The 23,456-nt window shown below is 47.0% G+C and overlaps 1 protein-coding gene across 2 annotated transcripts in view; it reads right to left on the bottom strand.

The window, feature by feature from the left end:
• amacr (alpha-methylacyl-CoA racemase) overlaps nt 1–3,146 on the bottom strand; it is a 73,465-nt gene extending 70,319 nt beyond the window's left edge. The window contains exon 1 of one of the 2 annotated variants that reach the window (XM_048543922.2): nt 3,103–3,146. In XM_048543922.2, the coding sequence (XP_048399879.2) occupies nt 3,103–3,141 (39 nt within the window). In that variant the 5' untranslated portion in view covers nt 3,142–3,146. Of the gene's footprint in view, nt 1–3,017 lie in introns of both variants that reach the window. The other variant, XM_048543932.2, reaches the window with a different exon arrangement.
• Between the last annotated feature and the right edge of the window lie 20,310 nt (nt 3,147–23,456).

The following is a 23,456-nucleotide window of genomic DNA, read 5'->3' as shown; positions in this document are numbered from 1 at the left end:
ATATTGCTAATTGGTTTCATCCTCGATGCAACACCATTGAATATTTTCAAGACAGGTAAATAGCTTCTTCACCATCAAGGAAATCAAAACATATCAGATGTGGAACTGAAACCAAAGACCTATCAGCCACAAGCTTCCTGAATAATAGATCAGACTTGGGCAACTGAACTGCCAACTTCTGCTCTTAATTCATGTTGTTGAACTGCTGCAGACCCAAAGTAATGTAAGGAATGAATTTCCTAGATTTTGACTTTGTGGCAACAAAGTTCCAAATCAAAATTATGTCCATGTCTCTGCTGCATTTATCCTTAAAGATGTGGTCATGGTTTTGGCAGGTGCTGTCCATGGAGACTTGGTGCATGTCCACAGTGCATCTTGTAGATGGCATAACTATAGCTCCTGAGTCTTGGTGGTGGAGGGAGTGAATGTCTGTGCGTGTGGCACCAACAAGTGGGCTGTTTGTCCTCGATGGTGTCAAACTTCTTTTGTGTTAATGGAGCTGCATTCATCCAGTGGGAAGCATTCCATTATACCCTTAACTTATAGATAGTGAACAAGCTTTGGAAATCACAAGTTACCAAGCTGAGTCAATTCAGTACGTTTTCATATATATTTTCATTGGAGAATAGAGTGTAACTTGCATGAATGTCAAGGTACTACTGCTGGTTAAAATTTACCTGCCAGCGCAAGTTTTTCTCACAACAGCAAACCACCTTATGACATGAAGGGTAAAATATGGTTTCAAATAAAAGTAAAATGTACCTGAAACAATTACTTGCAGGAGGCCCTAAAATTCAATGTTAGAAACGCTGTCTTAAGTCTTTTCCTGAAGAAGGGTCCAGACCTGAAACATCAGCTTTCTTGCTCCTCTGATGCTGCTTGGCCTCCCATGTTCATTCAGCACCCACGCCCTCCACCTCCTCCAGAACTTCCAATTCCCCGGACCCCAACACCTCATTTTCACTATGGACGTCCAGTCCCGATACACCTGCATTCTTCATGCAGATGGCCTCAAGGCCCACCGCTTCTTCCTGTCCCGCAGGCCCGACCAGACCCCCTCCACCGACACCCTCATCCGCCAAGCCGAACTCGTCCTCACCCTCAACAATTTCTTTTTCGATTCTTCCCACTTCCTACAGACAAACGGGGTGGCCATGGGTACCCGCATGGGCCCAAGCTATGCCTGCCTCTTTGTAGGTTACGTGGAACAGTCCCTCTTCCGCACTTACACAGGCCCCAAACCCCACCTCTCCCTCCGTTACATCAATGACTGTATCGGCGCCATCTCTTGCTCCCCAGAGGAGCTCGAACAGTTCATCCACTTCATCAACACCTTCCACCCCAACCTCAAGTTCACCTGGGCCATCTCCAACACATCCCTCACCTTCCTGGACCTCTCTGTCTCCATCTCAGGCCACCAGCTAGTAACTGATGTCCATTTCAAGCCCACCTTATCCCACAGCTACCTAGAATACACCTCCTCCCACCCACCCTCCTGCAAAAATTCCATCCCCTATTCCCGATTCCTTCGCCTCCGCCACATCTGCTCCCAGGATGAGGCATTCCACTCCCGCGCATCCCAGATGTCCGTGTTCTTCAAGGACCGCAACCTCCCCCTTGCAGTGGTCGAGAACGCCCTTGACCATGTCTCCTGCATTTCCCGCAACACATACCTCACACCCCACCCCCGCAATAACCGCACAAAGAATCCCCCTGTCCTCACATACCACCCCACCAACCTCCGGATACAACGCATCATCATCCGACACTTCTGCCATCTACAATCCGAGCCCACCACCCAAGACATTTTTCCATCCCCACCCTTGTCTACCTTCCGGAGAGAACACTCTCTCCGTGACTCCCTTATCCACTCCACACTCCCCTCCAACCCCACCACACCCGGCACCTTCCCCTGCAACCGCAGGAAGTACTACACTTGCCCCCACACCACCTCCCTCACACCCATCCCAGGCCCCAAGATGACTTTCCATGTCAAGCAGATGTTCACCTGCACATCTACCAATGTAGTATACTGTTTCCACTGTACCCAGTGTGGTTTCCTCTATATTGGGGAAACCAAATGGAGGCTTGGGGACCACTTTGCAGAACACCTCCGCTCGGTTCGCAATAAACAACTGCACCTCCCAGTCGCAAACTATTTTAACTCCCCCTCCCATTCCTTAGACGACACGTCCAACCTGGGCCTCCTGCAGTGCCACACTGATGCCACCTGAAGGTTGCAGGAACAGCAACTCATATTCCGCTTGGGAACCCTGCAGTCCAATGGTATCAACGTGGACTTCACATGCTTCAAAATCTCCCCTTCCACACTGCATCCCAAAACCAGCCTAGCTCATCCCCACCTCCCTAACCTGTTCTTCCTCTCACCTATCCCCTCCTCCCACCTCAAGACACACCTCCATTTCCCAACTACCAACCTCATCCCGCCTCCTTGACCTATCCCCTCCCCACCTCCCCAACCTAAACTCTCCTCTCCACCTATCTTCTTTCCTCTATCCATCTTCGGTCCGCCTCCCCCTCTCCCGATTTATTCCAGAACCCTCTCCCCATCCCCCTCTCTGATGAAGGGTCTAGGCCCGAAACGTCAGCTTTTGTGCTCCTGAGATGCTTCCTGGCCTGCTGTGTTCATCCAGCTCGACACCTTGTTATCTTCATTAAGATCTACACCATGTTATCTCAGATAGGTGTTTGGGGAGCTAAGCTATTGACTGATCAGTTCACTGCTGAATCTGGAAAGAGGTAACGTAAGATCCTGGCAGGAGAAATATTACTGAAGCCTAATTAATACTTCAAATGTTTAACACCATACAGTAAGTGCTCCTTTTTTTTCCTGAGAGGTGCTATGAACCTGAGTTCAGATCATTTCGTTGTATCAGCGGCGGGTCGTTACAGCGGAGAAGAGCAGTAGAACAGTGTTTACATCATCACATTTCCAACATTCATGGAGGATTCACGGGACCAACAACAAATCGCACCCACCGGGAACACACACTCACCGTGACCTTACAGCCGCCTACTCTATCTTCCCGATACTAGGAGCAGGCCTCACGCTGAAACCACATCATCCCAACAGTGACTCACCCACTCCGCCATCTCCAGGCCCCGCCCCCATCTACCCATCTCCAGCTCCTCCTCTCCCCCGACACTCACAGTCCTAACCCCGCCCCGAACATACTCGCCCCACCCCCACGCCTGACTGTCCCCGCCCCCAACAACCCCAGCCGCCCCCACGTTGTCCGAGCAACACGCCCCGCCTCCATGCATTCATCGGCCTTCGTGGTTATCCCTAACCCCGCCCACACACGTTCCATCCCCACTCGTTACCAGACCCACCCCACGGCCTCCTGACCCCGCCCAAACCTTATCCTGGCCTCACCCCCATGCTGCCAGTCCCAACGCGCAACGTTCTGGCCCCGCCCCCAAACCCGTACTGCCCCCGCCTTAGATAAGGCACCGCCCACAGGTCACCCGCATCACCCCCACGCAGCCTTGGCCCCGCCCACATGCAACCCCATCCTCCCCCACGCTGTTGTGGCCCCACTCCCCAAGATTCCAGCCCATCCCTCTATTTATCTCTGAGCTCCCTTCCCCCCTACATAGTTTTGAAGAAGGCACGTGACTTGAAATGTGCCTACTCTGAAGAAAGCCTCTTCTAAGGATGCCTATTCTGAAGTTACCCCCCTCCCTGTAGACAAGCCTCAGGGGATCTCTCTCCCACTGCAAATCTCTCATCTATCCGCCTCCCTCTCTCTCTATTTCAGAATCTCCTTCCCCTCCCCCATTTCTGATGAAGGGTCTAGGCCTGAGCAGCCTTCCTGCTCCTATGATGCCGCTTGGCCTGCTGTGTTATTCCAGCTCTGCACCTTGTTATTCTCTCATTTTCACATTGTGTTGTCTCTAACTGCAGCATCTGTAGTTCTTGCTGTCTTGAGTTACTTATAGCCCCACTGCCTCTTCCGAGCATGCCCACTTTGAAGAAGCTGACGTTCCCCCCCGCCAATTCCGGAAAGACCTCAGTGGATGTCTTACCCACTGGTAATCTCTGTCCTGAAGATCTTATCTGCATCCACTTATCACCATCCCACCTAACTTCTCCCAGCCCCACCCCTCTTACTACTATTTATTTCCATGCTCCTTTCCCTCTGTCCATTTCTAATATATGTCAGCAATGACAAAGAGCAATGTGAAGACAAGGGAGCCATTCAGAACCAAGGCCTGACAACCATGGATGGAATATCTGAATTCCAATCCTCTAAGGAGCTGGGTGAGTGTAAATGTCATGGCCAACAGTGCCAGGCTGTTACTAATTGGAATTGGGTGCATCAGTATAAGGTAAAATGTTTAATAAAAGTTTCACATTTAAATATCATCTTGTTTGAGTTTCAAACTTCTGTGACTCAACAGAATAAGGTAGATTAAATTAGGATTTAAGATTTCTGAAACATAACTTTCTATATTCAATCTACCTTGTATAACATTGATAATGTATGCCATATAATGTTTCATTTTGAAGCTGGTAAACCGTACATTGTGCATTCTTGAAATGTCGTCGCATCTGTACCGTTTGTGGTTTACTCACATCTGAATTCATCCTGGATCTAACTATTCATTTGCCAGAGGCAGTAGATGTGTGACTATTGAGCAATTCATCCCACATGAATAATGAAAGAACAAAATCAATAGGAATTTCTAATAAGATATTTGTGAATTCTACTGCTAGATTTTAGGGGAAAAAACATGTTTCTGACTGAATATACATGTGCACAGCAACTGAGTGAAATAACTCTCTCTTAGAATGTGTAATCATAATTTATGGAAATACTTTCTAATTCCAAGCTTTGATTTTTTTTCCCCTTTTAAATTGTAACATTCCCTTCATTGTAAGCCTAGGAATTATTTGGCTTTATCCCTCAGATGACCACTTGGAAATTAATCCTCTTTGTTTTTGCTGTGTATTGCTGTCACTGATGGTAGAAATGATCAAGCAAATCACATGAAATGCAAAGGCAACTGGAGAAAAAAATTAAGGACCCCACTTTCGAAGTGAGTTAATGTGTGAAAAGGAAGACCAGGAACAGAATTTATCAAACAACCCCAAGAAAGAAGCCAATGAACAACATTTCACTTCAAATGATTTTTTAACAATCCCAGTGACCCCAGCATAAGTTAGACAAATTTACAGGCAGATTTGCAGACAGAGAAACAAAAGAACAGCAGATGCTGGAAACCAGTAACAAGAACAGAAATGCTGGGAAAACTGGCAGTTCTGAAGAAAGATCAATGGACCCAAAATGTTAATTCTGCTTTCTCTGAACAGATGCTGCCAGATTTTCAGCTGGTGTATTTTAGAAATTATGTACCAAATGATAGATACAATAAAATTGAATCTCGTGGATTACCTTGTATGGTACAAATTTTAGTCTCAAAGTGAGCTGCGTCATTGTGGATAGCATCAAGCCAGATTTAAAAAGATGTTGCTGGAACTGGAGGGCTTGAACTATAAAGAGAGACTGAATAGGTCGGGGTTTTTCCTCCCTGGAGCATCAGAGACTGAGGGGTGACCTTGTAGATGTTTATGAAATCATGAGGGGCATGGATCATGTGAATAGCCTAGGTCTTTTTTCCAAGGTAGTGGAGTCAAAAACTGGAGGGCCTAGGTTTAAGGACATGAGAAGTAACTTTTTTACTCAAAGGGTAGTGTGTGTAGAATGAGCTGCCAGAGGAAGTGCTGAAGGCTGGTACAATTGCAACATTTAAAAGGCACCTGAATGAGTAAATGAATAGGAAGGCTTTCGAGGGATGTGGGTCAAATGCTGGCAAATTTGTCTAGGTCAGATTGGGATAACAAGGTGTGGAGCTGGATGAACACAGCAGGCCGTTTTGGGCCTAGACCCTTCATCAGAAATGGGGGTGGGGAAGAAGGTTCTGAAATAAATAGGGAGAGAGGGAGAGGTGGATTGAAGATGGATGGAGGAGAAGATAGTTGGAGAGGAGACAGACAAGTCAAAGAGGTGGGGATGGAGCCAGTAAAGGTGAGTGTAGGTGGGGAGGTAGGGAGGAGATAGGTCAGTCCAGTGAGGATGGGCGGGATGAGGTTAGTGGGTAGGAAATGGGGGTGCGGCTTGAAGTGGGAGGAGGCGATAGGTGAGAGGAGGAACAGATTAGGGAGGTGGGGACGAGCTGGGCTGGTTTTGGGATGCAGTGGTTCACTTGCACATCTCCTCATGTGGTATACTGCATCTGCTGTACCCGTCCTGGCCTCCTCCACGTCGGGGAAACCAAGCGGAGGTTGGGGACTGCTTTGCAGAACACCTATGCTCATTTCGCAATAAACAGCTGCATCTCCCAGTCACAAACCATTTCAGCTCCCCCTCCCATTCCTCAGACGACAGTGCCACAACGATGCCACCCAAAGGTTGCAGGAACAGCAACTTATATTCAGCTTGGAGCCCAATGGTATCAATATGGATTTTACCAGCTTCAAAATCTCCCCTTCCCCCACCGCATCCCAAAACCAGCCCAGCTCATCCCTACCTCCCTAACCTGTTATACCTCTCATCTATCTCCTCAAGCCGCACCCCCGTTACCTACCCACTAACCTCATCTAGACCCCTTGACCTGTCCATCCTCCCTGGACTGCCCTATATCCTCCCTACTTCCCCACCTACACTCTCCTTTACTGGCTCCATCCCTGCTTCTTTTAACTTGTCTGTCTCCTCTCCACCTATCTTCCCCTCTATCCATCTTCAATCCGCCTCCCCGTCTCTCCCTATTTATTTCAAAACCCTCTTCCCCCTCCCCGCTTTCTGATGAAGGGTCTAGCCCCAAAACGTCAGCTTTCCTGCTCCTAAGCTGCTGCTTGGCCTGATGTGTTCATCCAGCTCTACACCTTGTTATCTCGGATTCTCCAGCATCTGCAGTTCTATTATCTCTTGGTCAGATTGGCATGTCTGGTCAGCGGATGGATTAGTTGGAGCGAAGAGTCTGTTTCCGTGCCGTATGACTCTGTGACTACATTGTTGGAGTGGCTTTCATCCATTCAAATGGGGAGTATTCAACTCCGATTCAGATTTATGCCTTCTAGATGGTGGACAGGCTTTAGGGAGTCAAGGAGGTGAGCGATTCTCTTCACAATTTCTAGCATCTGACCTAGTCTTGTAACCACTTTGTTTACGCAGTGAGTTCGGTTGAGTTTCTGGTAAATGGTAACCCCCAGGGTGTTGACAGAGGGGTTTCAGTGATGGTAACAGCATTGAATGTCAAGATGCAATGGTTAGATCGTCTTTTTTATTGCAGATGACCATTGCCTGGCATTTGTGTGGCGCAGATGTTATTGTCACTTTTGCCCAAGCCTTGGTATTGCCCAGGTCTTGTTGCTTTTGAGCATGGACTGCTTTAGTGTTTGAGGAGTCGCGAATGGTGCTGAATGTTGTGTAACCATTGGCTAACATCCCCAACTCTGACCTTGCAATGGAGGGAATATCATTGATTAAGCAGTTGAAGATGGTTGGGCCTAGGCCACCACCCTGAGGAACTTTTGCAGAGATGTTCTGAAGCTGAGATGACTAACCTCCAACAACAATGACTATTTTCCTACATGCTAGGTATGACTCTAACCAGTGGATAGTTTTCCACGATATGCATTGACACGTCGGTGCAACATTTGAGGGCCGAAGGGCCTGTACTGTGCTGTAATGTTCTATGTTCATTGATTCCAGTTTTGCCAGAACTCCTTGTTTCCATACTCAGTCAAATGTGACGTTTATGTCAAGGGCGGTCACTCTCATCACTCTCTTCCGGAATCCAGCTGTTTTGTGCATGTTTGAATCAAAGCTGTAATGGGGTCAGGAGCTGAGTGGCCCTGCGGGGCATCACTGAGCAAGTTATTGTTCAGTAGGAGCTACTTCATAGCTTTGTTGATGACGTCTTCCATTACTTTATGAATGATTGAGAGTAGACTGATGGGGTGGTAATTGGCTGGTTTGGATTTTGTGTCTCAGACATATCTGTATCCATGGTGATAAATATGTTTCAAAGCTCACACTTATGAGCTTAGTTTCAGTTAACCATTCTCCTTTGAACTTACACCCTACTGATTACTAGTGCCCCATATTTATGCAAACAATTCATCACTAATTAATGTTTAATTAATACTAACATGACCTATCCCTCATTCAATCAGGTCTTATGCATTCCCTTAAATAATATCAGATGATGACAATACCTGGGTAATTTTCCATATTGTCTGGCTGATGCCAATGTTGTAGCTGTATTGGAATAGCTTGCAAAGGCATATGACAAGTTTTGGAGAAATATACTTGCATTTTAGAGAAATTGAACATAGAAATAAAGATGCTAATGTTTCAGATATGCAAGGCAGTGCCGAGACCACAATGAATATATTGTGTTTTTTGGCCTTCTGGTTTAAAGAAGGTTGTAAATGGATTGGCAGTGATTCAGAGGAGTTATACCAAATTGATATCCAGATTGAGAGATAACATAGTATGAAGCTGGTTGAACACAGCAGCTAAGCAGCATCTCAGGAGCACAAAAGCTGACGTTTCAGGCCTAGACCCTTCATCAGAGAGGGGGATGGGGAGACGGTTCTGAAATAAATAGGGAGACGGGGGAGGCGGACTGAAGATGGACAGAGGAGAAGATAGGTGGAGACGAGAGTATAGGTGGGGAGGGGATAGGTCAGTCTGGGAAGGACTAATTAGGATGAATAGTTATGAGGATAGATAGGACTTCTGTTGTGGTTGAATCTTGAACTCAGGAAGCACTGTTTTAAAATTAATCATCTCTCTTTGAAAACAGAGATGAGAAGTATTTTTTTTCCCAAGAGTTGTGTGGCTTTAGAAATTTATACCTCTGAGTGCAATAAAAGCAGGGTTATTGAATTCTTGAGAGTAGAAAATAATATTTTTTGGCAAAGAAATAAAAGGTTATTGGGGATAGATGCGAATATGAAATTTGATAAATAAACAGAGGAGCATGATCTTGTTGAAAGGCAGCTTCGGCTTGGGGGACAGAATATTTTACTTCAGCTTCTATCTTCTATGATTGTATGCTCCTAGCGTGCCCTTCTGAACTCTTCATAAATGACAGGACAACATATCTAACATAGCTGGCCTTTGAAGCTGCGCTATTTGTGCTTCTTGTAGACTTGCTCCCAAGGAATATGATGCTGAACAGTCAGTAGTTGTTCAGGTTTTGACTTTCTGCATCCAATTTGTATAGGGACCTGAAAGCAATGTACAGATTACTGAAAGAGAAACATTGATGCTGTTTTATGCAGACAACATGTATTGTCCCCACTTGTTAGTAAAAGTGAGTGGAGTTTAATATGGGCAGTTCTTGTAACACAATGGTAATGTTGCTGTCTCTGAGCCAGGAGGCTGGGATTCAAGTTCAGAGATAATGGGAACTGCAGATGTTGGGGAATCCGAGATAACAAAGTGTGAAGCTGGATGAACACAGCAGGCCAAGCAGCATCTCAGGAGCACAAAAGCTGACGTTTCGGGCCTAGGCTCTTCATCACGTTCTTCGTCTAGGCCCGAAACGTCAGCTTTTGTGCTCCTAAGATGCTCCTTGGCCTGCTGTGTTCATCCAGCTTCACACTTTGTTATCTGGGATTCAAGTTCCACTTATTTCAGAGGTGCATAACAACATCTATAAAACTGGTTAATTAGAAAATATCTGTCATACTGTCACTCAACCAAATTTTTTTCAGCGGATATTCCAGTAAAGAAATCATGCGCTGACGCTTGTTTTGTGGCATTGTGTCTTAATAAGATAAGGCTGAAGCATTCGCAGCAATCTTCAGTCAGAAGAACCGATTGGATGATCCATCTCTACATTCTCCAAAGGTCCCCAGCATCTAATCTAATCACGATACAAGTCTTCAGCCAATTCAATCCATTCCATGTAATAGCAAGAAACAGTTGGAGGCAATGGATAGTGGAAGGATTGTGGGTCCTGACAGCATTTCAGCATCACCAGTGAAGACTTGTGCTCTGGAACTTGCCATTCTCCTAGCCAGGCTCTTCAAGTACTGTTACTGGACTGTCACATAGATGGCAATGTGGAAAATTGTCCAAGTATGTCCTGAACACACAGCAGGACAAATCCAACCCAGCTAATTACCACCCCATCAGCCTATCTACATCAATAAAGTGATGAAAGGTGTCATCAGTGCTATCAAGCGGTACCTGCTCAGCAAAAATTGCTCATTGTTGCTCAGTTTGGGTTCTACCTTTGTTCAAAAGTGGTCAAGTGAGCTGAATTCCAGAGATGAAGTGAGAGTGACAGCCCTTGACTTTAAGGCCACATTTGACTGAGCATGACATCAAGGATCCCGAATAAAATAAGTTAGTGGGTATCGGGGGAAACCTCTGCTGGTTGGAGTCATAAATTTAAATCTGAAATTGACAAATTTTTATAAATAACAATATCAGGGAACATGGATCCCAAAGTACGCATATGGAGTTAGGTTACAGATCAGCCATTATCTTACTGAATGATGGAACTGGCTCAAGAGGTTGAATGACTTATTCCTGTTCCTAATTCATGCCTGCGACATCGGAAGATGGTTGTGGCTGTTGGGAGTCAGGCATCTTTGTTCCTCTGCAGGAGCTTCTCGGTGTAATGTCCAATGCTCAACCACCTTCAGCTGTAGTTATCGTCATACAACTTGGAAACAGGCCCTTTGGCCAATTCATCCTTGCCGACCAGGTTTCCTAAATTGAACAAGGCCCATTTGCTTGTATTTGGCCCATCTTCTTCTAAACCTTTCACATCCACGTCCCTGTCCAAATATGTTTTAAATGTTGCAATAGTGCTTGCCTCTATCACTTCCTCCGGCAGTTTGTTCCATAAATACACCACCCTCTGTATGTAGAAGTTGTTCCTTAGGACCCTTTTAAATCTTACCCCTTTCACCTTAAACCTGTGCACTCTCTAGTTTTGGACTCTCCTTCATCATAAAGTGAGGAGTGGGGACATTCTCTGATGATTGCGCTGCGCAATGTTCAGTACCATCATAACTCCTCAGGCACGAAAACAGTCCATGTACAAATGCAACAAGATGTCAATGATGTTAGCCCAAGCCTTAACAAGTGACAAGTAACATTAACACCACACAAATGCCAGGCAATGTCCATCCACAATAAGAGACGAATCTAACCACAATCGGTCTGTGTTCATTGGAGTTACCATCACTGAATGTGCCACTATCAACATCCTGTGGATTACGATTGACCAGAAACTCCACTCAACTCATCACATACAGTGACTACAAGAGCAAGTCAGAGGCTAGGAACACACAGTGAGGAACTGACCTTCTGATTCCCAAAGCCTGCCCACCATCTACAAGGCACAAGTCAGGAGTGTGATAGAATAATCCCCACATACCTGGATGGGTGCAGCTCCAACCACATTCAAGAAGCTTGACGCTACACAGGACAAAACAACCTGCTTGATTAGCTCCACAGGCATGAACACCCGTTCTCTCCATCACCAGTACTCAGTAGCAGCAGTGCTATCTGCAAGATGCAATGCAGACATTCACTAAAGGTCCTTAGAAAACACCTGCTGAACCCACAAGCACTTCCATCTGAATGACAAAGGTAACAGATACTTTGTAATACCAACACCTGCAAGTTCCCCTCCAAGCCACTCATCATCCTGACTTTGAAACATTCCACCATTCCTTCACTGTCGCTGGATCAAAATCCTGGAATTGTCCACAGAGATATTGTGAATTAACTTACAGCACAAATAGCACAGTTGTATAAGAAGATGACTCATTACCACCATCTTGAGGCCAATCAGGGACAAGCAAAAAATAGTGGCCAGTCAGTGACACCCACAAACCAATAATAAATAAAAATAAATTCCTTCCTAACAAGATTCATCATTGTCTGTAACATTGGTCTGCATCTATAAGCTTATTATCAATTAAAGTTTAAATGCAAATCTTAATTTTCAAGACTTTCCTGATTGCATTTTAATAAATCCTGCAGTGCAAATTTCGCAAAAGACTTTTACCTCTTTGCTACATTGCTTTATAGTTCATGAATATCTTCCTTGACATTAAGTAAGAGAAAAACCTCTGGATCATATTGTCAAGCCTGATTTATGGCTTACTCCATTATTTTCTGATTGGAATCATGAGATATTTTTCTATATTCCACAGTCTGCTTGGAAATTTATCCCACATCCTTGTCAGTATGCTGTGTTGTGGCTACTATGTTACGCTAAATTGGTTTTGCATGTTTCACTTTTTTTTTTCCAACTTTAAATGCTGTATTTGCCCAGTCTGATGGAAAGTGGGGTTGGAGATTGGAGAATGTGGGGCTAGGGAACTAGAAGTGAGCTGCATTGGGATGGCTCTGTCACGCATTCTTATCCTCAGGGAACTTTTCCATGGTATAATGGGAAGATGGGTCAATTGCTCCCTTCGTGGAAATTGGCTAGCCGAAAGGTCTCATGCTCTGGGTTTGTATTGTGAAGCCGTTAATACTATTCCCGCCCCTTAGTGCAGCCTACCTCACTAAGGAGTGCAGAGATTTCCACCTTTATTGGATGTAACTTCCCAGTGCCCAAAAGAGTCAGAGGCTCCCCGCTTCAAGGAAGGATGACAGGGTAAAAAAGATAGTGACTATATCTGTCATTATCCTACTGAGGGGTTTCCCCTCCACCTCAATGATATCCAGCTTTTCATTTAAGGATTTGAATGTAAGCAACCGTTAACAATGTGTGAGATGGCTAGAGATTTATAATATGGACCCTTCATTAGAACCCTAATGCTCACACGAAAACTGAGTTCTAAGTTTAAGTGTGGAGACACAACCTGCTGTTGTTAAATAGTTTGTAGATGACAAAAATGTTTACTAGAAAATACGGACAGGCTTGTTCATTTGTAAAAGATTTTAAAAAGTACTTACCAAAAAGATTTATTATGGTCTGTTTTTTTCCAAGGCTGCATGATCTAGAAATGGTATTAAAAAGAAATATTTATAATTCATACGACATTTACAAAGAAACCATTCCATTTTAAAGCTCTAAGCTTTGTTTCTTTTCCCCCACAGTGAGGAGGTGGACGTCAGGTGCTTGTCATTCAAAAAATAAATGCCAGAATCAATGTTTGCTTTTTCAAGCTCAATGTTATTGGAGACGAGAATGAAATTGTTACAAACATAACTGAATACAAATCACATAGAAATGCCAGTGGGTTTGACATTTTGCTGATGGAGAATGAACTTTAAATATTGTCACAATGGTTAGGTAATTAAGGCCAATTAAACATAGAAACATAGAAGATAGGAGCAGGAGGAGGCCATTTGGCCCTTCGAGCCTGCCTCACTTTCATCACCATCGTGGCTGATTGTTCAACCCAATAGGCTAACCCTGCTTTCTCCCCCAATCTTTGATCCCATTCACCCACGTGTTGTATCTAGTTAACTCTTGAATATATTCAATATTGGCGCCAACTCATGAATTCCACAGGCTCACTACTCTTTGGGTGAAGAAATGTCTCCTCATCTCTGCTCTAAATCGTCTACCCTGAGTCTTCAGACTGTGACCCCTGCTTCTGGACACACCCACCAGCCGGAACATTCTCCCTACATCGACCCTGTATAGTTCGGTTAGTATTTTACAAGTCTCGTCTGAACTCCAGCAAAAACAATGCTAACCTAGTCAATTTCTCCTCGTATGTCAGTCCTGCCATCCCTGGAATCGGCCTCGTAAACCTTCACTGCACTCTCTCACATCCAAGCATCCTTCCTCAGAAAAGGAGACCAAATTTTAACTCTGATTTCCCTCCAGAAATGCTGCCAGACCTGCTTAGATTTTACACCAATTTCTGTTTCCGATTTTCAGCATCCACGGTTCTTTCAGCATTTTTGTCTGAACTTCCTTCAAAATAACATTTAATTGAAAAGTGTGGCCTCCTAAAACCAGCATCTTGATTTTTTTTTAAGGTCAGAAGAATACAGTGTGAAACCATTCTAAACAGGTGTCACAGTAATGGCTGCTTCTCAATCGAGAAAGAAAATTAAATCCTTCACTTTCAATTTAATGAACAATAATTCTGGTTCAAAATTTTTCAAAGATTCTATTTCTCTGCCTTTCGGGAAGAGAGTTCCAAAGTCTGATGACTTTAAATGGGTGACTCCTTATTTTGAACGGTGTTTCGAGTTTTAAATTCTGCCACAAAAAAGAAACACATCCATATCTACCCTGACAACACTCTTCGTATCTTATCTCAAGAATGGGTTCAGACTGAGACTCCATATTGCACAAATTGCTCCCCAGACAGCCTTATAAACTGACACACCTGCTTAAAGCTCAGACCTCAATCTGACTAGAGAAAATCAAGGCGTGTATCATCAAGAATTTGAAATAGCTCTGTTTTCAACACTATTTTTGCATGAATTATCGAGTTAATATAAATTGGAATTGGGGTCTGTCTCGCCCATCAAGAAACCAGCAAAACACAAGGAAAAGTTAAACTCATCATTTTGAGGTGCTGGTATTGTGGTGCAGCAAAGCAGCGGTGCAGGCAATCACCAGTAAATGGACGTCGGCATTAAATGGCGTACTGTCAGCAGCGAATGCAGCTCTGTTAGTCTTTTAAATATGACACCAGCACGTGCCATGGAATTGGCTGATGGCACTTTACGTTAACTTAGGGAACGTCACCGCAGTCTTATCAGGGCATTGGGCTGCTCTTATTATTAACCTGCCAGCCATCTAGCGAACTGAGTTAACCAACACCCTATCTTTTAGCTTAAGAACAAAATTAACCTTACTGTTCTTCTCTGAATCTTCAACACATGAACATTTTACCTGGACAGGGTCATTGTGATGCTTTCCTATTTGATCTCAGCTCGAGCTGTCACCGGGTGACAGAACCATACATGTTTGGAGTTAATGGATTGAATTTTGTAACATGGCAAGTCCCAATATAGACTATCAAATATGCAATTTTACATTATTACTCTTCTAATTAAGGTATTTAATTGTTATCTGTCTGAAGCAAAGAACAAATAAATTCATATTAAAGATTAAAATACTGGATTGATATTGTGGAATTGTTTTATATTCCTTCTTCTGTATCCTTTCTTTCAATTTCTTCCTGACAAACTGAATTATCCAAGCACAGAAACTACAATAAAATACCATTTAAATTTTTGATAACCGCACTCCCGTACCAACAATAAAACAAGAAAATGATATTCTTCCGATTGCAGCACATGTATTTAAGAACAGAATTTTCTGGTGCTTCAAATTTCAAAAGATTAAATTCCTTATCATTCCGCATGTAATTGCAAGAAAGAATGTTGCTGCTTTGCTGCCTTCTTTATTGTCTAGTAAAAGGTATGTTGAATTAGAATTGCTGCCTCTGCGCCAGGGACCCGGATTTGGAACATAGAGCAGTACAGCCCAGTACAGGCTCTCAGCCCACGAGGATGTGCTGAACTTTCACCCTCATTGTAACGTGTATCTAACCTCCACCCCTACCTTACACTGTCATCCATATGCCTATCTAATAGCTGCTCAAATGCCCCAAATGAGGCCGACTCCACTACCGTCTCCGGCAATGCATTCCACGGCCCTAGGAAAGAACCTACCTCTGAAGTTTTCCATATATGTACCTCCACTCACTTTAAAACTATGTCTTCTTGTAATAGCAACCTCCACCTGAGGAAAAAGTCTCTGGTTGTCCACTCTATCTATGCCTCTGATCATTTTGTACACATCCATCAAGTCACCTCTCATCCTTTGTCGTTCTAAAGAGAAAAGCCCTAGCTTTCTCAACCTTTCCTCATAAAACCTTCCCTCCATTCCAGGCAAGATCCTGTAAATCTCCTCTGCACCTTTTCCAACTCCTCCCAGACAGCGACCAGAAGTGGACACAATACTCCTGATGTGATCGAATCAGGCTTTTGTATAGCTGGACCATAATTTCATGGCTCTTGAACTTGGTCCCTCCATTGATGAAAGCTAACACACCATATGCCGTCTTAACAACTCTATCCACCTGGGTAGCAGCTTTCAGGGAACTGTGGACATGACCCCCAAGATCCCTCTGCACCTCCACACTGCCAAGAATCTTTCCGTTAACCCTGTATTCTGCTTTCAAGCTCTTCCTTCCAAAATGAATCACCTCACACTTTTTAGGGTTAAACTCATTCTGCCACTTCTCAGCCCAGCTCTGCATCCTATCAATGTCCCTTTGTAACCTAGAACAGTCCTCCGCACTGTCCACAATGTGACCCACCTTCGTATTGTCCACAGATTTACAAATCCACCCTTCCAGTCCTGCATCCAAATCATTTACAAAAATCACAAATAGAAGAGGACCCAGAACAGATCCTTGTGGCACACCACTCGTAACTGAGCATCATGTTGAACACTTTCTGGCTGCTACCACACTTTGTCTTCTGAGGGTTGGCCAATTCTGAATCCAGTCTGCCACATTTCCCCCTAATCCATGTCTCCTTACCTTCTGCATGAACCAACCATGGGGAACCTTATCAAACGCCTCACTGAAATCCATGTATATCACATCCACTGCTCAACCTTCATCCACATGTTTGGTCACCTCTTCAAAGAATTCAGTAAGATTTGTGAGGCATGATCTACCCCTCACAAATCCATGCTGACTATTATGAATCAAACTGTGCCTATCCAAGTGATCATAAATCTTATCTGTCAGAGCCCTAACCAATAATTTGCCCACCACTGACATAAGACTAACTGGCCTGTAATTTCTGGGGTTATCCCTATTCCCTTTTTTGAACAAGGGAGTGGCGTTTGCCTCTCTCCAATCTACTGCCACAATTTTCATGGACAGTGAGGATGAAAAGATCATCGCCAAAGACTCTGCGATCTCTTCCCTCACTTCCCATAGAATCCTTGGATAAATCCCATCAGGCCCAGGGGACTTATCTATCTTCAAGTTCCTCAAAATTCCTAGCACATCTTCCTTATTAACATCAACCTCCTATCGCCTACCAGCCTGTTTCACACTGTCCTCCTCTACAACTAGGTCCATCTCAGTTGTGAATACTGAAGAAAAGTATTCATTAAGGACCTCTCCTATCTCTTTAGGCTCCGTGCACAAATTCCCTTTACAATCCTTGATCAACCCTACCCTTTGGTCATTCTCTTATTCATCACGTACGTGTAAAAACCCTTGGGGTTTTCCTTGATCCTATCTGTCAAGGTTTTCTCATGCCCCCTTATAGATCTCCTAAGCCCTTTCTTCAGCTCCTTCCTGGGTAACTTGTATCCCTCTCGAGCCTTTTCCGTTTCTTGTTTCCTAAACCTTACATAAGCATCCTTCTTCCTCTTAACCAGTCATTTGACCTCTCTTGAGAACCAAGCCTCCCTCACTCGCCCACATCTTCCCTCCCTGCTAGGGACAAGCATATTGAGCACACACAGTATGCATTCCTTAAACAATTTCCACATTTACATACTGCTCTTCCCTGACAACATCTGTTCCCATTTATGTTACCCAGCTCGTGCCTAACAGAATTGTAATTACCCTTCCCCCAATTATAAACCTTACCCTGCTGTATGTACCTATCCTTTTCCATGATTATAGTAAAGGAACAGAGCTATGATTGTTACCTCCAAAATGCTCTCCTTCCAACAGGTCTAACACTTGGCCCGGTTCATTGTCAAGCACTAAATCCAAAATGGCCTCTCGTCATCTTGGTCTATCTCCATACTGTGTCTGGAATCCTTCCTGAATGCACTGGACAAAATCCGTTCCATCTAAACTATTACAACTAAAATGTTTCCAGTCAATATTTGAAAAGTTGAAGTCACCCATGACTACAACCCTGTGATTTCTGCACCTTTACAGTGTCTGCCTCCTAATCCGCTCCACCTCTTCTCTGTGACTATTACGGGGTCTGTAAAAAAACCAACAAATTGACTGCCCCTTTTTTGTCTGGGCCTCAACCCAAACTGACTCTATCTATATATCATTCTCAAATCACCTTTCAGTAGCTGCTATACTTGCCCTGACTAGCAATGCCACTCCCCCGCCTCTTTTCCCACCCTCCCTATTTCTTTTAAAGCACCTAAATCCCAGAACTTCCAACAACCATTCCTGTCCCTGGGTTACCCAAGTTTCTGCAACGGCCACAACATCGTAGTTCAAAGTACTGACCCATGTTGTAAGTTCATCCGAGATAATGGGAACTGCAGATGCTGGAGATTCCAAGATAATAAAATGTGAGGCTGGATGAACACAGCAGGCCAAGCAGCATCTCAGGAGCACAAAAGCTGACGTTTCGGGCCTAGACCCTTCATCAGAGAGGGGGATGGGGGGAGGGAACTGGAATAAATAGGGAGAGAGGGGGAGGCGGACCGAAGATGGAGAGCAAAGAAGATAGGTGGAGAGGGTGTAGGTGGGGAGGTAGGGAGGGGATAGGTCAGTCCAGGGAAGACGGACAGGTCAAGGAGGTGGGATGAGGTTAGTAGGTAGCTGGGGGTGCGGCTGGGGGTGGGAGGAAGGGATGGGTGAGAGGAAGAACCGGTTAGGGAGGCAGAGACAGGTTGGACTGGTTTTGGGATGCAGTGGGTGGGGGGGAAGAGCTGGGCTGGTTGTGTGGTGCAGTGGGGGGAGGGGATGAACTGGGCTGGTTTAGGGATGCAGTGGGGGAAGGGGAGATTTTGAAACTGGTGAAGTCCACATTGATACCATATGGCTGCAGGGTTCCCAGGCGGAATATGAGTTGCTGTTCCTGCAACCTTCGGGTGGCATCATTGTGGCAGTGCAGGAGGCCCATGATGGACATGTCATCAAGAGAATGGGAGGGGGAGTGGAAATGGTTTGCGACTGGGAGGTGCAGTGGTTTGTTGCGAACTGAGCGGAGGTGTTCTGCAAAGCGGTCCCCAAGCCTCCGCTTGGTTTCCCCAATGTAGAGAAAGCCGCACCGGGTACTGTGGATGCAGTATACCACATTGGCAGATGTGCAGGTGAACCTCTGCTTAATGTGGAATGTCATCTTGGGGCCTGGGATGGGGGTGAGGGAGGAGGTGTGGGGACAAGTGTAGCATTTCCTGCGGTTGCAGGGGAAGGTGCCGGGTGTGGTGGGGTTGGAGGGCAGTGTGGAGCGAACAAGGGAGTCACGGAGAGAGTGGTCTCTCCGGAAAGCAGACAGGGGTGGGGATGGAAAAATGTCTTGGGTGGTGGGGTCGGATTGTAAATGGCGGAAGTGTCGGAGGATAATGCGTTGTATCCGGAGGTTGGTAGGGTGGTGTGTGAGAACGAGGGGGATCCTCTTGGGGCGGTTGTGGCGGGGGCGGGGTGTGAGGGATGTGTCGCGGGAAATGCGGGAGACGCGGTCAAGGGCGTTCTCAATCACCGTGGGGGGGAAGTTGCGGTCCTTAAAGAACTTGGACATCTGGGATGTGCGGGAGTGGAATGTCTTATCGTGGGAGCAGATGCGGCGGAGGCGGAGGAATTGGGAATAGGGGATGGAGTTTTTGCAGGAGGGTGGGTGGGAGGAGGTGTATTCTAGGTAGCTGTGGGAGTCGGTGGGCTTGAAATGGACATCAGTTACAAGCTGGTTGCCTGAGATGGAGACTGAGAGGTCCAGGAAGGTGAGGGATGTGCTGGAGATGGCCCAGGTGAACTGAAGGTTGGGGTGGAAGGTGTTGGTGAAGTGGATGAACTGTTCGAGCTCCTCTGGGGAGCAAGAGGCGGCGCCGATACAGTCATCAATGTACCGGAGGAAGAGGTGGGGTTTGGGGCCTGTGTAGGTGCGGAAGATGGACTGTTCCACGTAACCTACAAAGAGGCAGGCATAGCTGGGGCCCATGCGGGTGCCCATGGCCACCCCCTTAGTCTGTAGGAAGTGGGAGGAGTCAAAAGAGAAGTTGTTGAGTGTGAGGACGAGTTCCGCTAGGCGGATGAGAGTGTCGGTGGAGGGGGCCTGGTCGGGCCTGCGGGACAGGAAGAAGCGGAGGGCCTTGAGGCCATCTCCATGCGGAATGCAGGTGTACAGGGACTGGACGTCCATGGTGAATATGAGGTGTTGGGGGCCAGGGAATTGGAAGTCCTGGAGGAGGTGGAGGGCGTGGGTGGTGTCACGGACATAGGTGGGGAGTTCCTGGACCAAAGGGGAGAAAATGGAGTCCAGATAGGTGGAGATGAGTTCGGTGGGGCAGGAGCAGGCTGAGACGATGGGTCGACCAGGGCAGGCAGGTTTGTGGATTTTGGGAAGGAGATAGAAACGGGCTGAGCCCTGCCGAATCTTCACCATCCCCCCAGACCTCCCACTGACTGAGGACGAACGGTCAGTCCTGAGCAAGGGGCTCACCTTTGTCCCCCTACAACCACACATCAACGAATACCAGTCACGGTCGGACATAGAGCAGTTTTTCCGCCGTCTTCGCCTGCATGCCTACTTCTTCAACCGGGAACCCAACCCTCCTTCCACTGACCCCTTCACCCGCTTCCAACACAAGTCCTCCTCCTGGACACCACCCCCAGGCCTCCTACCCTCCCTCGACCTCTTCATCTCCAACTGCCGTCGAGACATTAACCGCCTCAACCTCTCCACCCCTCTCACCCACTCCAACCTCTCCCCCGCAGAACGGGCAGCCCTCCGCTCCCTCCGCTCCAACCCCAACCTCACCATCAAACCCGCAGACAAGGGTGGCGCAGTGGTAGTATGGCGTACTGACCTCTACATCGCCGAGGCCAGACGCCAACTCTCCGACACCACCTCCTACCGCCTCCTCGATCATGACCCCACACCCGAGCACCAAACCATCATCTCCAACACCATTCATGACCTCATCACCTCAGGGGACCTCCCACCCACAGCCTCCAACCTCATTGTTCCCCAACCCCGCACAGCCCGTTTCTATCTCCTTCCCAAAATCCACAAACCTGCCTGCCCTGGTCGACCCATCGTCTCAGCCTGCTCCTGCCCCACCGAACTCATCTCCACCTATCTGGACTCCATTTTCTCCCCTTTGGTCCAGGAACTCCCCACCTATGTCCGTGACACCACCCACGCCCTCCACCTCCTCCAGGACTTCCAATTCCCTGGCCCCCAACACCTCATATTCACCATGGACGTCCAGTCCCTGTACACCTGCATTCCGCATGGAGATGGCCTCAAGGCCCTCCGCTTCTTCCTGTCCCGCAGGCCCGACCAGGCCCCCTCCACCGACACTCTCATCCGCCTAGCGGAACTCGTCCTCACACTCAACAACTTCTCTTTTGACTCCTCCCACTTCCTACAGACTAAGGGGGTGGCCATGGGCACCCGCATGGGCCCCAGCTATGCCTGCCTCTTTGTAGGTTACGTGGAACAGTCCATCTTCCGCACCTACACAGGCCCCAAACCCCACCTCTTCCTCCGGTACATTGATGACTGTATCGGCGCCGCCTCTTGCTCCCCAGAGGAGCTCGAACAGTTCATCCACTTCACCAACACCTTCCACCCCAACCTTCAGTTCACCTGGGCCATCTCCAGCACATCCCTCACCTTCCTGGACCTCTCAGTCTCCATCTCAGGCAACCAGCTTGTAACTGATGTCCATTTCAAGCCCACCGACTCCCACAGCTACCTAGAATACACCTCCTCCCACCCACCCTCCTGCAAAAACTCCATCCCCTATTCCCAATTCCTCCGCCTCCGCCGCATCTGCTCCCACGATAAGACATTCCACTCCCGCACATCCCAGATGTCCAAGTTCTTTAAGGACCGCAACTTCCCCCCCACGGTGATTGAGAACGCCCTTGACCGCGTCTCCCGCATTTCCCGCGACACATCCCTCACACCCCGCCCCCGCCACAACCGCCCCAAGAGGATCCCCCTCGTTCTCACACACCACCCTACCAACCTCCGGATACAACGCATTATCCTCCGACACTTCCGCCATTTACAATCCGACCCCACCACCCAAGACATTTTTCCATCCCCACCCCTGTCTGCTTTCCGGAGAGACCACTCTCTCCGTGACTCCCTTGTTCGCTCCACACTGCCCTCCAACCCCACCACACCCGGCACCTTCCCCTGCAACCGCAGGAAATGCTACACTTGTCCCCACACCTCCTCCCTCACCCCCATCCCAGGCCCCAAGATGACATTCCACATTAAGCAGAGGTTCACCTGCACATCTGCCAATGTGGTATACTGCATCCACTGTACCCGGTGCGGCTTTCTCTACATTGGGGAAACCAAGCGGAGGCTTGGGGACCGCTTTGCAGAACACCTCCGCTCAGTTCGCAACAAACCACTGCACCTCCCAGTCGCAAACCATTTCCACTCCCCCTCCCATTCTCTTGATGACATGTCCATCATGGGCCTCCTGCACTGCCACAATGATGCCACCCGAAGGTTGCAGGAACAGCAACTCATATTCCGCCTGGGAACCCTGCAGCCATATGGTATCAATGTGGACTTCACCAGTTTCAAAATCTCCCCTTCCCCCACTGCATCCCTAAACCAGCCCAGTTCATCCCCTCCCCCCACTGCACCACACAACCAGCCCAGCTCTTCCCCCCCACCCACTGCATCCCAAAACCAGTCCAACCTGTCTCTGCCTCCCTAACCGGTTCTTCCTCTCACCCATCCCTTCCTCCCACCCCCAGCCGCACCCCCAGCTACCTACTAACCTCATCCCACCTCCTTGACCTGTCCGTCTTCCCTGGACTGACCTATCCCCTCCCTACCTCCCCACCTACACCCTCTCCACCTATCTTCTTTGCTCTCCATCTTCGGTCCGCCTCCCCCTCTCTCCCTATTTATTCCAGTTCCCTCCCCCCATCCCCCTCTCTGATGAAGGGTCTAGGCCCGAAACGTCAGCTTTTGTGCTCCTGAGATGCTGCTTGGCCTGCTGTGTTCATCCAGCCTCACATTTTATTATCTTGTAAGTTCATCCGCCTTATTTCTGATACTTCTAGCACTGAAGTGTATACACTTCAAATCATCCCTGTGTCCATAATTACGCTCCATCAACCGCATTTCTTTATTAACAACCTCACTCCCTGTTGTGTCTGTTGGAAGACTGAATACCTCATCCTCTGAATTACAAATCTGGTTTCCCACTCCCAACCAATCTAGTTTAAACCATCCTGTATAGCTCAAGCAAACATCCCTCCCAGAATATTTGTGCCCTTCCTGTTCAGGTCCAACCCATCCTTACTGTACAGGTCCCACCTTCCCCAGAATGTGTTCCAATTATCCACATAATGGAAGCCCTCCCTCCTACACCAACCCTGTTGTAGCCACGTGTTTAGCTGCACTCTCTCTCTATTTCTTACATCATTATCATGTGGCACGGGTTGTAATCCAAAGATAACTACCCTGTTTCTCCTGGACTTCATCTTCCAACCTAACTGTCTGTGCTCATTTTTCAGATTCTCTGCCCTTTTTCTATGTATGTCA

Source organism: Stegostoma tigrinum, chromosome 1, assembly GCF_030684315.1.
Source record: "Stegostoma tigrinum isolate sSteTig4 chromosome 1, sSteTig4.hap1, whole genome shotgun sequence".
NCBI classification, from domain to species: domain Eukaryota; kingdom Metazoa; phylum Chordata; class Chondrichthyes; order Orectolobiformes; family Stegostomatidae; genus Stegostoma; species Stegostoma tigrinum.
Note: the sequence above shows the minus strand (reverse complement) of the source record. Positions and strands in the feature narration are given on the sequence as shown.